Consider the following 18,535-nt stretch of genomic DNA (forward strand, 5'->3'; position numbering starts at 1 on the left):
AGACTCAATAAAACTATTTCAAATCCTAAGAGAAGAAAGAGAGAATAACTTTCTAAATTCTAAGGATATCGTCCATAAAATTTAAATCATAAAGATAGAGGTTTGAAATTTTTTCAAGATGTTTTACAATTCATTAGAAACGTAATCACCTTGGTACTTTTTAATCAAGTGTGATTATTTTTTTTTATTCATTCAAATTTTGTCGCTTGCTGAGCACCAACAGTTTGAAGCGTTTGTAGGGTATGGAATGAAATTAATTTTGGATTTTTCTTATAATTTGTACAGAGGCGAAAATAATTTTAAAATGGCTGAAGAACCTGAAGCTCCTGAAGCGACGTTTAGGTCGAACTTTGAATTCGATGAGTTGGTGGACCAAGACAAGACTCTGTAAGTTGCTTTAGAACCGACACCTATTTTTCCTAAAGATCTTTTAGATTTGTTTAATGGATCTCATACTAAATCAAATGATTTTTTTCAACATATACGTGTCTATAATAATTCATTGTCGTTTGCTTCTTTCAATGCTAGTTAATTTCCGTTCAAGACGTCCAGGGCCATATTGTTTCAAAATTCAAGGACAAATATACTATCAGATTAACACTGCTCTATATCCAGAAGGCGATGACAGTCCATCTTTTGGACAACTTTTTATTATTGATCCTTTAGAAGCTATAAATTTTACAAAATGCTGACCTTCAATATGAAACGTTAGAAATCTTAGATAAAGTAATAAGAGAAAACAATATATTTGCTAAATCCTACGAAATGATTAAACAAGAAATTAATAATCAACAATCTTTATTAAACGCTAATGAACCGGTGCCAGAATTACAATTATTCTTTACATTAAAGCCAGGTACTGATAGACAAAGATTTAACTTTCAGCAAACCAATGATGTAGCTGCTATTTTTTCAACAACGGCTGATGGCGAAGTTCCTGAGTCATACGTAACTATTCGAAACAAAAATACTAAAACTTTACAATGTGTAAGCACAATGGATCCAAATGTTGAACCATGGGTGTATCCATTGTTTTATCCTTACGGTACTCAAGGATGGCATCAAAACTTACGCATAAATAAAAACGAAACAATGACGGTAATAATCGACGCGTGACACTTTTAGCGTATACAAGATATAAAATTGCTTAATAGTAATTTTATATCTTGTATACGCTAAACGTGTCACGCGTCGATTATTAGATCGAATGAATTCAATACTTTTATTTTAGGACGTAGATTATTTCAACAGTATGTTGTAGATGCTTATGTAAAGGTTGTAAAAGATAGAATTATATATTGTAAAACTCATCAAAAAGAAATTAAGGCAGATACATATCAAGGGTTGCATGATTACATGCAAAACGCGGCTAATGATATGAATGGCCAAGTAGGAAAAACAATAATTCTTCCATCAACTTTCATTGGTTCACCTCGCCACATGCAACAATGTTATCATACGCAATGGCCTTAATTAATCGGAAAGGTAAACCTGATATATTTCTTACAATGACATGTAATCGTAAATGGCCAGAAATAGAAGAAAATCTTTTATCTCATCAACAGGCTTCTGATAGACCTGATATTGTAGCCCGAGTGTTTCATTTGAAGAAAGAACGTTTATTAGATTTCATTATAAAGAAAATCTTTTTTTGGTGAAGTCGCAGCATATGTTTATGTGATTGAATTTCAGAAGAGAGGTCTACCCCATATGCACTTATTGATCACTTTAACTTATGATTAAAAAATCACCAAAAATATGATACATGATGCGGTGCTTGGTGTCAGGTAGACGGAAAATGTTCCAATAAATTTCCGAAAAATTTTTTAAACGAAACAAACATGGATGAAAATGGTTATACTAATTATCGCAGGAGAGATACTGGAATTTTACATAAACAGACTAATGGTAATGAATTCGATAATAGATAGGTCGTACCGTATTGTCCTATTTTATTAGAGAAATTTAACTGTCATATCAACGTAAAAGTAATTACAAGTATTAGATCCGTTAAATATTTGTATAAGTATATATATATATATATATATATATATATATATATATATATATATATATATATAAAGGTCATGACGCCGCTACTGTAACAATTGGTGAATCTAATGAAAGAACATTAATTAATCATGAAATTAATCATGATGAAATTACAGATTTTTTAGAAACTCGATACGTTGGACCCGTTGAAGTATTATACCGCATACTTAGTAAAGCATTACAAGATAAAAGTCATGCTATAATAAGAATGCCACTACATTTACCATATCAACATTTTGTTACAATAAATGGCAACTCATGTAATATTACGGAGGAAAATTTAACTTCATCCAGTAGCATGTTGCTTGATTACTTTAAATTAAATTTAGAAAACCCAGAATCAAGGCAGTATTTATATGTAGATATTCCGAGCAAATTCGTGCATAAAAAAGTTAAGACTGCTGGTTTGTCAGTCACAAGTTGGCAAGTCCGTAAATAATGTTTTAATTGTATTGGTCGTATGTACTCAGTTAGTCCAACTCAATTAGAACTATTTCATTTGCGTCTATTGTTATTGCATGTCAAAGGTGCTATAAGTTTTGATTCTTTGAAAACTGTTGATGGCATCGTAGACCAGACATTTACAGCGGCATGTCTAGCTATGGGTCTCATAGAAGACGATGAAGAATGAATTAGAGCTATGGAGGAAGCAACCGTGTGGATGATGCCTGCGCAACTTCGACGATTGTTCGTTCGTATTTTGATCCATTGCCAACCTGTTGGTCCTGAAGAATTATGGGATAAATTCAAAGATGCAATGTCAGAGGATTTTTCGCGAATAAATGAATCAACTATAAGTCACCAGAACGCTTATGCTCATATTAATAACTGATTAATAACATATGCTAATATTAAATGTGGAAGGTAGAACTTTAAGTGAGTTTCCTACTATGGATCAAACAGTTGAGATAAATATATCATATAATGAAACTGATGTAGCAACTGTGCCACAAATGGCAGAACTTGGTCAAAAGCAGTATGCTAACTTAAATAATGAACAAAAAGAAATTGTAGATACAGTTCTTCATGCAGTTAATGTTAATGATCAGGATAGAAATAACTGCATATATATTGATGGTCCAGGAGGGTCTGTAAAAACTTTTATTTATACTACTCTGTACAATTTATTATCATCAAAAAATATTGAAGTATGTACAATGGCATTTACTGGTCTTGCTGCAACATTAGTCCCGCATGGAAAAATAGTTCACAAAACGTTTGGCTTGTCTGTTCCTATGCATCATGATTCATCATCAAGTATTAAAGCGCAATCTAAAGAAGGCCTTTTTTTTGAAAAATGCAGATGTATTTATCTGGGATGAAGCTCCAATGGCTCCAAGATATGCTTTAGAAGTTGCAAACCGAACATTACAACATATCATGAACAATAATTTACCATTTGGAGGAAAAATTATTTTACTAGGAGAAGATTTTCAACAACTTCTTGCAATTAAAATTAGAGGAACTAGATGTGAAACTCTGAATTTTTGTATTAAATACAGCGAATTATGGAAAAATTTTACAAAGTTTACTCTTACCACATATATGAGAGTAAGGCCAAATGAAATAAATTTTGCCAAATAGTTATTAGAAGTCGGTAATGGGACAATAAATGATATGCATGACAATATTGATCTTCCTGAGCATTGTATTCTTGATGCAAGTAATAATATTGCTTACTATTCATTCGGTAAATTGAAGATTGAAGAAAAACGATTTGAAGAGTAAATGCGCTATTCTGTCAGCTCGAAACGTTGATGTCGATGAAATCAACAAACAAGTTACAAATTTATTAGATGTAACGACTGAACATATATATACAGGTATAGATAGTACCGATAATTGTAATAATGGCGAATTAGATGAAGTGCTTTTGCCAGAATATTTAAACTCTTTAAATCCATCCAGTTTACCACCTCATAAATTAAGCTTAAGAAAACATGGTATTTTAATGCTTATTAGAAATATAAGCATCAATGAAGGTTTATATAATGGCACAAGATTAAGAATAATAGATTTTTCGAATTATTTATTGAAATGCATAATTTTAACTGGTGATAATGCTGGACGTGTCGTTTTTATAAACAGGATTACTTTGTATTGTGTAAATGAATATCCTTTTACATTTAAAAGAAGACAATTTCCTATAAAATTAGCTTTTGCAATGACTATCAATATTTATTGATAATGTGATTTCACAAGGCCAAACGTTTAATAATACTATTATAGATCTACTTCGCTTAAAATATATCTGGGTAATCAAAGACGAGGAGTGCAAGTAAAAAATTATGTATATAAAGAATTATATTTATCATTTATTTACTTTCAGATTATATAATTAATTATTCGACAAATTTTAATAATGCTGTTTAACATTTCCTTTTGATTAATTAACTGCATTCATGAATTATTACATTATTTATGCATAGTTAAAACATTAAGCTTTAATATTTTTATGAATGATATTATTATGAAATTTAATGATATTTATTACCTGGATATTATATTAAGTATGTATGCATTTAAAACTTCAGAAAATGTTTTCACAGGATGCAATTTTTTTTATTCAAAAAATTAAACAGGCCGCTCGCGTAAGCGCGTTTTATTAACTAAATTAAAATGCTTAAATTTTATATTGATATATTTTAAGCAAAAAAAGTAATTTTCACATTTTTTTTTTTCTTGTAAAACCTGCTCCACAATGAAAAGTAATAAACAGTATGTATGATCCGCAAGCGGAGCGAGCGTTTTTTGCGAATCCCTGAGTAACAAGTTTTGACTAATTATGTTTTAAATTTTTACAAAACTCCAGGAGGCGATGTTGATACTGTCCACCCTGGGCACCAGGTACCACGGGGAGCGTTGCTGTCTCCAACTTTATAGTCTCCAATGATTTCTTGTCTGATATGTCTTTGATGCTTATGTTTGAGTAATGTATTTTGAAGATTTTAATGAGAACTTTCTAATAATCATAATATTTTGCTTCAAAATTTTCTCTTTTAACAAAAAAATTATAATTAAAAATTAATTTGCTATTTTGGCCATGCGATTTTCATCTTTTTAAGTCCAACAATACAAAAATATGTTATAAGATTATCCTATAATTCACCAGAACATATTAATTATGTGCAACTCTAATGGTAAAAGAGTGAGAGGGGTGTCCGCTAAGCATCGAATCGCAGTTGCAGAGAGCCAAACGCATGGATTAAGCATCTATCTACACAAAGATTCTGAGGAAAGAGGACTAGATTTTTCAAGCTAAAAGTTGTCTAGAATCTGTCTATTCGACAAAGAAAAGTTCGACATAAAGAATCTTTGCGCTACCGCTAGTGTACCGCTCGACAAAATTAATGTGTCTAATACTTAGACGCCGAACACCTGCCAAGACTCGACGCAAACACTCGCGTGGTTCATCACAAACACGGCGTGTGAATCCAGATAGTAAATAGCAGTGTGCTCTACATCAGCGAACATCTTGTGATATGAACCAAGGATGGTTCATATCGGTGGACTGGAATCTGGGCAATGGCCAATCGCTTCAGGACATGCAGGAGTACTACAACAGAGTCGAGTGAGATCGACACCGTGATTTACGGCAAATCTTAAAGCTCGTCTTTAACTTCACGAGCTCTCACCGCTCGAACTCGACGACGATCACGTCTCTTGCAATGCCGACCTCCACGTCTATGGTTGTTCAACTCGTACTTCAGCCTCCTCAACAGCAACTATATGCTCTCTCCCCTGTTGAAAATAATAACGTCATTTAATGACGTCAGTCAATGACGTCATAAAATGACGTTATTATTTTCAACAGGGGATCAACAAGACCTCATACGTTTATTTCTTCGGAATGAGTCGAAAATGAACAACAAGGTCTTCCTTCTTCTTCCGTTACAGCGGTTACAATCTCGACATAAGCGGGCTACGACGTCACCTCGATCACGATTATATAAAACTGATCTCAATATATTTTTTAAAGTATATTTATAAGCATATACAGAAACTTTGCAAGCTGCAAACACTTGACAATTACTTCAATAATTTCATAAATTTTGAAGGAGAAATTAGAATTTCTAGAAAAAATTAACTTTAAAAAAAGTAAAAGGTTAGGCGAGTTTGATATATTCCGCAACGAAATTACAGATAAAAAAGAACTAAGTTCAATCAAACAAAGTCAAGTTCATTATATTTAATCGTAATGAAGCGAGGAACAACTCTCAAGATAATTACTACGTAACTTGCCATGCCCGTTTCATTGTACTTATGGTGTTTGTATGACGTTCTAATACATAAAAAGAAAAATTTAGCTGTCCACCAATAAACAAAATAAAACGGGCATTGCAAGTTAAATAGTAATTTGTTTAATTGATCTTAGATCTTTTCTATCTGTAATTTCGTTGCGGAATATATCAAACTCGCCTAACCTTTTACTTTTTTAAAAGTTAATTTTTTTTAGAGTTAATTATTTTATAGAAATTTAAATATATTTGCTTTATATTTTATTCGTAAATGTTCAATACTTTCAAAACTTTTATTCAAAATTATATGAGTACACAAAAATTTCATAAAATAAATTTCCTTTTTTTAAAGATTTTTCGTAAGATCATTTGTAAACAAAGATGTAGTTTCCTCAACAGTCCTAATCCACAAAAAATCATAAGATATATCCAACATACTATAATACCTCATAAAAATCTGAATAAATTAGCTTGCATTTTATCCATACATATTTAATACTTTGAGCATTTATTATTCAGTTTTTTATGGGTATATAAAAGTTTTGTAAAATATGAATTTTACAAAACTTAAAGTTTGAAAATAGAAAAATAAATTAATAGTTACATGATATATGTGCAATTTTACAATAAAAAAATGAGATTATGTGTGTGTGTATGTATACCGTAATATTTCTGGAACTACTCCGTTAATATCAATAAAATTTAACATGCATATCTATTTTTGGATTCTGAATTCAGGAAAAAGAGTTATTTTTTTATTTTCGCAACTATTTTTTTGTTATCGCTAATTTTTTGATTTTTGAAAAACACTATTTTGCGGTTTTTTTTTTAATTATCCCATTGTTACAAATAATTTAGCTATAATGCATTTGAAAGAGAATAAAATTACCTATTTTTCCTCGTTTGGTCCTCAGGATTGACAGCTTTGTTCGGCTGGTAAAATGTAAAAGGTGATTTTTTTTTTAAATCCATATCTCTGAAAATAAACATCATCATAAACGTCACGTGTCAAACTATATTTTATCAAAATTTCAAGTGATTTGAAATCTCGAGTAAAGAGCTAAAATGTAAAAACCATTTTTCTCAAAACTTTTGCTTTCTCTTATAGGAGTGTCGTTGCACGTCGTTAAAGCCCCTCCATTGCGAATTTTGCGAATTTTTTCTCACCCACCCGCTCATGTCTGATACACTCCTTTTATACCCCTTGTTCTGGTAAGTGCCATTAGTATTTTGTTAAGAAAATTGCTTCTTTAGCTAATTAGCTAATTAAAATTAATAATATCAATTGGTAAAATTTTGTATTCTTTTTTTTGAGTTCAGTCAGTTCATTATTATAAAAAATAGATCAGATCCAATATTAACATAAAATATAACATTTTTCAACACATCCCAGCATAAAATTAGAACTTTATCCCCGGCAAGTCGGGAATAAAGAGCTACATGTATGTAGTTGGTGTTTAGAAACGCGCACAGAGGAAAACACAAATCAAAAAGGTTTTAAGTGTTTTTATTGCACAAAATTATCTGACGACACATCTGCACTCTTCGAGAGTTCGCAAAAATCTGCTCGTTACATTTTCACGTGCTCACTCAATTGTTTAATCCAAACATTTTTTCTTGTATTGCTAAGCAACCCAATTTTAATTGTTTATCGGATACAGTACTGATTATTATGGTTCTTGCCTTTAAGTCCATTTTTGAAGTGATAACTTCTTATGGGACGGTGAACCTACAATGTTTGTAACTTCTGGAATGCGTTAGATCGAATGCCTTAACTGGAGTGCGTTACAGTGATATCTATAGGTATTCTGGTATAGGGCTCTTAGAGCTTGACCCGGCAGGCCCCCTTCTCCGTGCGCAAAGCTAAATATACCTTATACACTCTCTCCGGGCGCAGAGATAAGTATACATATAGCCATACTGTTTTCGAACCCCCTCCCTCTCCGAGCAATACCTATAGATTTACTCTCTTATGCATACTATACCGCATTACTTTGCTTACGCTTTCCTTCACTGTCTTTCTCATTCTCTCTGTACTTCTAGTTGGTATATCGCCTTTACAGACAGTGACACTGTGTATTACTTGTTATCCAGTGTCATACAAATTGTTAAATGCATAATTGTGAAAATAATTGAGTGAGCTCTATCGGTACTTCGAGAAGAGTAGCTTACCGATCGGCACAGCTGATTCGGAGACACGCCAATTTCGGTTATCGATACAGCAGGATTGCCATACGAGATCGTGTTTGTACTAAATAAATTTTATATAATCACAACCAATATTAAAGTAGTAGATGGGCTTTCGAACAGTGCAGTTGGAAAATTAGTTTACATTGAAACTAACGATCACACGTGTAAGGTTGCACTTTCAAGATTCACCAAAAACTGGACAAAAAATAAGACTAAAAGCTGCTGCTCACATAACTAAATATAATATATATCCTTAAGCTGTGCCAATAGACCGAAGAACTGCAACTATTTACTTAAATAATAATAAAACCATTATTGCAAAAAGAAATCATTTCCCGTTAGTATCAGCATGCTACTTTGAAAAAAATACTTCTTTATTTTTATAATGCTTTCCAAAAATTATATTCATTTGAATAATAAATAAGTTCAATTTTAAATACTTTCTACTTAAATCAAGTTAAGTTATCACTTCTGCCGGGCGTCCCGAGAGGCACACATTTTTTTCCATTTATCATTATCTTTTTTATCTTCTTGAGTCATTGCTTTGACTGCTGGATCTTTACATTCTTTGTATTCTAATAAAATCATTAGTCTGATTTTCCAACTCGTGTAATTTTCACCGTCAAACATTACATACAGTATATACATACACACAGTATTAAAATATCTTCAATTTGGCTTGCTTTGCCATTTTGATTTTTTTTGAGTAGATATTTTCGTATACTCAATTTTTCAGTACAATAATCTTCTTAAGTTCTTACAAAAATAATTTTCCAATCGGATTTCTTATATTTTATTTCCAAACAGCTTCTTTAATATCTAAATCTTGTTCTGGATTAACTTTTTGCTTAAGCCACAGGAACATGTGCTTAACCTTCAAATTGGCTACGTGCTCTGTAATAGCACTTCACCTCGTGTATCACTTTAATCCTCTAACATTGCACTTAAATCTTGATGAATTATAGAGAGAGAGAGAGAGAGAGAGAGAGAGAGAGAGAGAGAGAGAGAGAGAGAGAGATAGATAGATAGGTCTTTATTTGCTAAGGCAAAAAAAAAATAATACAATTAAGGTCACATAGACTGTGTCGCTACAGTCTAACAAAATTATAAAATACAATATATACAAATATCGTCACATATAATCACATAAAAACATATTTGGTCACATATAATTATCACATAAAACTTTTCAAATATTACGTTGCACATTTATGGTTTGGTCATAGACCTATCTGTATTGCACATTGTAAATCTAAATTACGTAATACTGAATGAATTTTTACGGCCTCAGGGCCGAGTCTGACTAGATTAAAACTAGATTAAGGTTAAGAATCAAGCGCCAGAGGGCTCAGAGTCGTCAAGATTCCGTGGCCAGCAGGTGCCGCCGTAGTGCCCCCTTAAAGGAAGCGAGAGATGGCAGGTTTCGTAGAGTAGAAGGGAGAGAGTTCCAGAACCGAGCACCCTGGACCTGGAAGGCCCTAGCCCGTCGGTTTCAGTACTGACGGTAGGGATGCTCAGTTCCGGGGGAACTCTCCTACTGGAGGGTCTCGGCTCGTGTTTGCTGAAAAATGAGGCCAGATACGAGGGTTCACCGATCCGAATTACCTTGTAGAGTAGAATGGCCTCATAGTAGAGCCTTCTGGAATCGGTGCGAAGCCATTCTAGACGCTTCCGGTAGGGACTGATGTGTTCATCCCTCCCAACCCCGAAGATGAATCTCACACACGAATTGCTCAGTCTCTGTAACCGTATTCGTTGTTCGGTAGACGCGTCCAGGATAGTCACAGCACAGTAGTCGATGTGCGGTTGTATAAGTGTCTCAACTAGCCTTCTGCAGAGAGTCTCAGTGGTGCAGCCCCTGATAAACCGCAGGCTATACAGGGCTTTGTTGACTTTTTTCGTGATAGCATCCACCTGCGGTCTCCAAGTAAGTTTGCTATCCAGTACAACACCGAGACTCACGACCGTCTCACTGAATGGGACGATCACTCCGTCCGGCAACGGAACCCCAGGCATGTTCCATGATTTAATATCATTAACGTTCTTCATGGACCCGAAAAATATAGACTTAGTTTTGCCGGAGTTAAGTCGCAGACCGGAGCTCTCCGCCCAGTCCGAAACCAGCCGTGCCGCTTCAGCCAGTCGAGCCACGCCGTCCAGGAAGTTATCTTTGTTGGTGTGTAGATAGATCTGGAGGTCATCCGCGTAAAAAAGATGTTTAATTGCGTTGCCGTCGAGTATATTTTGCAGGTCGTTGACATAGAGGCTGAATAGCAAGGGTCCCAGGACAGAACCCTGTGGAACTCCCAGATTGGTTTCAAGCCACTCTGAAGTTCCGTTTTTATTCGAAATCACCATCTGAGATCGTCCCTGTAAATATGATTTAATCCACAGGAGAGCCGCCCTAGAGAACCCCAGCTGTCTCAGCTTAGATAGTAATTTGGAAGGTGAGATGGTGTCAAAGGCCTTGCTGAAGTCAAACAGCAGCATAAGCGTCACCTTCTTTTTGTCAATAGCCATGCGTACGTCGTCGGTCACTTTTAATAACGCAGTCTGTGTACTGTGGTGTTTTCACGAGAGAGAGAGAGAGAGAGAGAGAGAGAGAAAGAGAGAGAGAGAGAGAGAGAGAGAGAGAGAGAGAGAGAGAGGAAGAGAGAGAAAGAAAGAGTACGGGAAGCCAGCACCTCCTGGGCTAGCGAGGCTTCCACTGGGGGACGGGAGACTAGTGTTCGTCTCTCCTACACCAGGTAAGAACCTTTGGGTTTCTCGGGATACTCTCTGTGCGAGCCATTAGGCCGCCGAGAGAAGAGAGTGAGAGAGAGAGAGAGAGAAAGCCGCGGGTGTGTGCGAGAAAGAGTGAGAGAGACGAGAGAGCAGTATGCGGTGCGGGCGCAAACCTCGACGTCATCCACGCGAGGCATCGGGCCAGCGTGCGCAAGAGCGAGAAAGAGAGAGAGAAGCGCAGCGCAGAAGAAACGCGGGAGAGTGTGTGAGTGAGAGAGCGAGAGAGAGAGGAATCGGGGTGTCCGAGAAATCCTCGCTGCTCGGTAGCAGCAGGTCGGGCTTGCTGCCAACGCGAGGCAAAGCCTGTGCGCGCGAGCTCCGAGAAGAGCGAGAGAGAGTAGAGAGGGGGGGAAAGCAGATAGCTACGCCGGCGCGAGCTGTTGGTGAGCGCGCAGCTACGTGTGTGCGTGCCCGAGAGTAGAGAGAGGGGACCCCGTTGGTTCGGCCGACGACGCCGCGGTGAGCGCGCGCGGTGCTCGCGATTATACGTACGGGAGAGAGAGAGAGAGAGGGGGAGAGAGAGAGCGCGCCGGCCGCGTAGCTACTCGAGCGGGTTGCGCCGAGCCGAAATTTGGGTGTGTGAGAGAGAGAAAGCAGACGGGTCAGACTGCGCGACGTCAGAGGCGAGAGCTTCGAGGCGCGCGCGTGTATATGAGAGTAGAGGTGTGACGGCGAGCCCTGCGTGGCTACTGTGCGTGGGCGGCTACGGCCACCACGTTGTAGGGAAGGACTGGGTCAAATATACGTGCAATACAACTTAATAACTTGTGTGATTACTTCTTCCTTCTTTCCCCACGTTCTCCCAAACGTCGGCGATTACGCTAAATCCCGCGATTAATGAAAAATCTTGGCGCGTACGAGGCGTCAAGTGTTGCGCACCTGTACTGGGAGGCACAGCGTCGCAGTGACGTACTCTTTTTTTATCGTAAATTATTGTAGAACTTTCCTGTTGTTTCTGAAGAGGGCGACATTGATCGCCGAAACTTCGAAGGGATTAAGAGGAAAAATTTCTTTGATTTTTTTAATTCTCCTTCTTCACGCTTCATCTGCCTCAGGTAGACCGATAAGAGCTACCAAATCTTTGTTGATAACCACCGAGGGATAGAATTAACGTAGACCAAGATTCACTTTTTCTATAAGCACGCCCCCTATACAAAATATTTTAATAAATTATTTTACACAAAATTAGGTATTTTTGCACAAACCATGTAATTAAACATTTTCATAATGTAGTATTTTCCTACCTTCTTCTCCAGAATGGTTATACCTTGGTATTTAAATGGTTTACTAAACTCAATAAATTCTGCTCTTTCTGGATTAATTGTTAAAGGTGCCACAATCATATCAGCTCTTTCACTCACGATTTCTCCAATAAGACCTGTCCATTCCTTTTTAGCAGTACCTAAAAGCAAGAGCAATATGAAATATTGTTTCCAAAATATTTTAAAATATCAAAAAAATATGTTTTTGTAATACACGAACAATTTTCGCGTTTTTCGTACTTGTTATTATAAAAAAGGTTATTATGACAATAAAAACCGATCATATTTATTTTCTGTTAACGTTTTAAGACATTTCGGCTACGAGTTTTTGAAATAAAAATCAAAAACTGAAAAAAATGGGTTTTCTATGTCTTACGATTATGGGAGTAAAAAGGCTTTAGTTGAGTTAAAATTTTGAGAAAAGAGATCTTTTGCTTACTTCGGCCAAGTTTTTGTTGCAGCTTATGAAACCAATTAGTTTAAAAGACATTAGAATTCCAATTCTTAATCTCTCATCCTGTATACCCTGTATAACTGTATTACTATTTTTAGTTATACACCCCACCCTCTAAGTGTCACCCTTTCCCTATTTTAAAGATTTTGATCAGATCTTTCTGATTTCCATAGTCTTTTGCTAAGAAAATTGCTCTTTTAATAAAATGACTAGCGAAAAATAACTATTATAAAAAAATATAAAGACAAGAAAAAGATATATAAAGACTATTAAAAAAAATTATGAAAATACTATACTATATTATTTAAGCAACATATCCACGCCTGTGGGTAATTCAGTTGGGTGCCATGTAACGGGGTGGAGATTTATTCAACAAACCAACGTTGAATAACCGAATCGCTATCCCACGCAGCTGCGGAGATCATCTCGTCGCCAGCGATCAACCCGCGTTGCAACGCAGCTTACTCTGCTGCTTTCTCTCTCGTGGACTACGCACCGCCTGGTGCGTGCGCGGCTGCTCAGATGCGTTAAAATTGCGTTATTAACGCCCGCATAGGCGGCGGTATTCGCGGGAAGGACGTAAGGAAACGGACGTTTGTAATCGAGATCGGCAAATAACAACAAAATCACGTAAAATAATAAGTCTACGGTTATATTTCAAACCGCGATAAAAGCGTGACGTTACAAAATAATAAATGCGTGTCGCTAACAAATTTGCGACTCGCCGCGACGCCGAAATACTCGCGCGCTTACGCGCGTATCGCTGAGAAGGTCGCGCGCGATCACCCTCGCACGAGTGATATACACACACACACACTCACTCTACAGACACTGCGCGCATTCACCAACCTTCTCTCATCGGCTATCACGACCCTGGTCCTGGAAACGGACGTTGCGCTGGACCGCAGAAGCGGCGATGTAGCTCAATCGCTCGTCCCGTGTGTTATGGCTTTCCTCGATGAGCGCGCGTACCATGTTGTTGATGGTGCGATTCACCCTCTCTACCGGGTTCGCCTGGGGGTGGTAAGGTGGCGTCACTTCATGCCGCACGCCTTGTTCTCTGAGTTACTGATCAATGGCTTTATTTTTGAACTCTGTGCCATTGTCCGACAGGAATACCTCTGGCGCACCGTACCGCAAGAATACTCGCTCTCGGAGATGCAGCAGGATTGTCTTTGCGTTAGCCCCATGACATCTCCCGCTATGATCTGCCATGGCCGAGTAATCACTCGTTTCCCCATCAGGCCGCTTGGCGAGCGCTGCTCGACTTTGCATTTCTGACAAACGAAGCATCGTCGAACATACTCAGCGACGTCGGTGTACATGCCGGGCCAGTAATAGTACATTGCGACGCGCGCACAAGTTTTCTCACGCCCCTGGTGACCAGCTGATGGCTCGTCGTGACATTCTCGCAAGATTTCTGCTCGCTTTTCTTTTGGCACGACGACTTTCCATGCCGTATCGTCATTCATAGACGCTGGCAATTTCTCATCCGGGCAGAGGTAGTACAGCTGCCCGCCGTACGTCTTATACAGCGGATCTTTGCTCGGATGCAGCTGTATCTCACAGACCTTTACGCAGTACCATTCGTCCTGGGTCTCGCTTGCCCATCCGACTGCCTCGACTGATACTGCGTCCTCTTCGTACATACGCGACAACGCGTCTGGTACGGCATTTAGCAGGCCTTTCCTATGTTCCACAGTGTAGACGTGGCCCTACATTTCTATTGCCCATCTGGCTAGGCGTCCGGTGGGATTATGCATAAGTTGCATAACCACCGCAAACTACTGTGGTCCGTGATGACCTTAAATTGATACCCCTCGATATAGGGTCTGAACTTCCGTATAGCCCAGATGACAGCGAGACATTCTCTCTCCGTGACGCTGTAATTTATTTCGGCTTTACATCGTGCGGCTCGCGAATTATAAAACCCGCTCTTCTCCGTTGATTACTTGGAAAAGTACCGCGCCGAGCCCGGTGTTACTGGCGTCCGTCTGCAACACGAATTGCGATTCGAAATCTGGGCGATGAAGAATCGGTGCAGACGCTATTAGCGCTTTCACTCGTTGGAAAGCGTCTTGTTGTTCCGTCCCCCACTCGTACTTTCTGCCTTTCTTCGTCAGGCGATGGAGTGGTTCAGCGACGGTCGCGAATTCTTGCAAGAATTTGCGATACCACGACGCCATTCCTAGGAACGTCTCAGCTGTTTTAGGTTTTTCGGCGCTGGATACGCCACAATGGGCGCTATCTTCTCTGGATCTGGCCGAAAACCATCGTGATTAACCAGGACGCCGAGGTACTTCACCTCTTCTCGGCAAAAGACACTTTTGTCCCGGTTTATCGTCAATCCAGCCGAGTTCACTCGCTGGAGCACTTTCACTAAGTACTCGAGATGCTCTTCAAACGTCTCCGTCGCGATTATGACATCGTCGAGGTACGAGTACGCATATGGCTGGAGTTCTAGGCTGATCACTTCGTCGATCATTCGCTGGAAGGTCGCTCCAGCGTAGGCTAAACCAAACGGCATACGCGTGAATTGGAATAACCCTAGCCCAGGCACTGTAAAGGCCGTCAGAGATCTCGCCTCCGGCTTCAACGGTATTTGATGGTACGCGCTGCTAAGGTCTAACGTAGATATGTACTTCGCTTTCTGCAGTTTACGAAGGATATCATCCATGTTAGGTAATGGATATGCGTCAGCCTTTGACAGCGCATTAACTTTCCGGAAGTCGAGGCAAAAACGATATTGCCCGTTCGCTTTGCGCACCATCACTACTGGACTTGACCAAGCACTGCGGAGGGTTCGATGATTCCTGCAGCAAGCAACTCTCGTACTTGTTGATACATCTCCTCCTCTATTTTTGGCGTCACGGGATAATTCTTCTGTTTTATCGGCTTGGCCGATCCAACGTCTATCCCGTGCTCAATCAGCTGCGTTCGTCCGATTGTACGATTGGATTTAGGTAGGATGCTGTCCAGCATTCTGCGAATCCGCACGTGCTCGTCGTCACTAACGTACGCGAGTCCAACCGCGGCGATATCTATCGCCCCTGCTGTAGCTATTGCAGCCACCTGAAGTTGGACAATCTTTCGCTCCTTCTTCAGATACAGGACGCTTTCATTTGGATCGTGGACTGCGCCGAACAGGCGTCCGAAATTCGTCCCAACTAGACATTCGTTGGTCGCTTCGGGCATGATCGCCACCGTTACGTCGCGTTGTACACCCGCGACGTCGAATGGCAAGTCCACAAATCCCACGATCGGCGACGTCTGACCATTTGCACACTGTGCTTGACAGCCATCGCGTTGTCGCAAGGGTCGACCGCAGGTGCTAGCGATCTGAAGTCCTAACGACCCCATCACGGTCATAGCGGCGCCTGGGTCGTAGAGAGCTCTTACTCCGAACCCTCCGATGCCCACTTGTACCCACCAGCGCGACTCGTCTTCGTTTGGCGATATCGTAGGTTGGCGAGACTCGCTGGACAACAGTGCGACCATACGATCAAAATCGCCTGAGGTTCCGCGCGAGATATCGGCTACGCCCTCCGTCACGTGTCTCTCCTCTCGGTAAGACTCCCCGCACGACGGTTCAAGAGGAGCAGTAACCTCGCCTACTCCTCCCGGTTGCCGTTTCCCTTACCCAAGGGACATTCTCGGGCAATGTGACCTTTTCCACGGCATTTGAAGCACTCTATTGGCTTCTTTTGCTCTCTTTGGTCCGATCGACCGGCATTCTCGCCAGACCTCTGGCTTTTGCGCTTCGGACTAGGAGACTTGCCTCTCTCTTTCCTAGGTCCGGAGCGTCCTCGCTGTGGGGCTGACTTCTTGTCGCCTCCTCCCGCGTTGGCGTGCTTCGCCGGTTGCGCCATTGCTGCAAGCTTCGTGTCGAACAGCTTGTCTATGGCGTCAACTAATAAGGGCAGGATGTCGGTTTGCTCCGCAAACCCCATGGCTGCCACCGGTGTTTTACCGCCAGTCTTCGGCGTTTCGCCCTTAAATGCGCATTCGGGGACGATTGCTACACCAGGCTTTGGAGGTGCTCGATGCTAGTGCGGCCTCGAATTCGACTGCTGCTTCGAGCAACTGCTCCACCGTAGAGAAATCGTTCCGCTGGAACCCTCGTTTGAGACTAGGCAGCATATTGTGATAGATCCGATCCAGTTGCTGGCTAGCGTCTGGTCGCGGCACCATCCTCCGCATTATACCTTGCAGGTTATTCACGTACACCCGCACGCGTTCACCAGGCCCTTGCGTCTGCGAAATCGCTTCGCTCAGTAATTTCTGTTGGTAGCCTTGCGTCTGCCCGTACCATCGCTTGATGCACTCGCAGAAATCGTCCCAGCTAGACCATTCTGCCTGTTCGGATAGTCGGTTCTGTAACCACTCGTACGCATTATCCGTCAATACTTCTTGTAATGACACAAACATCTGCGCATCGGACAGGTCGTCTAGCATTCTGCGTCCTTCCATGCGTTGCAAGAAGTTCTCGACGCTCTGTGACGAGTCCCCGGTGAACTTAATCCCCACGTCAAAGTCTCACCCCGTTACATGGCGCCCAACTGAATTACCCACGGGCGTGGATAAGGAAGATTCCCACGGTTCTCCAGGAGTTCCACAAAGGAAGAGGAGACGAGGAAGAAACACCCACCTACCTGACTCTCCCAGGCGGGAAGAGGGATTGAGCTCATCAGCTGCAGTGGAGGGCAGCCCAGGGCACTGCGGATTATACGACATGCGGTCAAGAAGACGAGTGCGAAAGGTGCGGGGATGTACGAGGCTGGAGACATCGTCGAAGAGCTAGTCGGCGAAGAAGAATTCCTGCATTACCGGCGATCCTGCGGTGGATTGATAGAGTTGAAATCGGGACGATAATCCGACTCTAGCGGGGGGTTGTAACGAGGAACAACGTCCCTCGCCACGCCGGTAATCGAGGCAGAATAGAGTGTGACGAAATAAGGCGGCATTAGCTCGACGTACAGAGCGCGCGCCTAGAGATCTCGGGAGCGCCGGATCGATTATCGGTCCCGGCGTCTCCTTTTATGATTTTCTCCACTCACGTCAAAGTCTCACCCCGTTACATTTTAATGAAATTGAAAAGTTACTTTATGAAATTTAGCTAAAAAGGTTATAAGAAGATAATATATCTTTAAATATTCCAAAAAACCAATAGTAAAAAAATTATACATCTATGCAATTTATAAATAACAAAATATCACATATTGCACTTACTTCTCGACTTTTTATTTTCGATTTTATTTTCTTTTTGGCATAATTGGTTAAAGGTGCAACACTATAAAAGTATTTTTTTTTCTCGTCTGACATCTTAGTATATAACTCCTATATAATACTTGATTTGAATGAATTTCTTAAAACATCTTTATACTTGATTCATATAATTTATAGTAAAAAGTAATAAAAAGTAAATTATATTACTAAAATTTTTTTTTAATAATATAAGGTTTGTTGTCATGTTTACTAATATACTGTAGTACAATTATTTCCAGTATATGCTAGCTTACACAGCTGTAAACCTTTGAATCCAATTCACGCAAAAG

General features: G+C 39.8%; 1 protein-coding gene across 1 annotated transcript in view; it reads right to left on the reverse strand.

Annotated features, from left to right (window-relative positions):
• The window catches only part of LOC116418325 (glutamate [NMDA] receptor subunit 1), a 294,315-nt gene that overhangs the window by 243,955 nt on the left and 31,825 nt on the right, over window positions 1-18,535 (reverse strand). The window contains exon 3 of the mRNA XM_031933396.1: window positions 12,509-12,666. Coding sequence (XP_031789256.1) covers window positions 12,509-12,666 — 158 coding nt within the window. The remainder of the gene's footprint in view (window positions 1-12,508; window positions 12,667-18,535) is intronic.

Source organism: Nasonia vitripennis, unplaced genomic scaffold, assembly GCF_009193385.2.
Source record: "Nasonia vitripennis strain AsymCx unplaced genomic scaffold, Nvit_psr_1.1 unplaced0186, whole genome shotgun sequence".
In the NCBI taxonomy this organism is placed as follows: domain Eukaryota; kingdom Metazoa; phylum Arthropoda; class Insecta; order Hymenoptera; family Pteromalidae; genus Nasonia; species Nasonia vitripennis.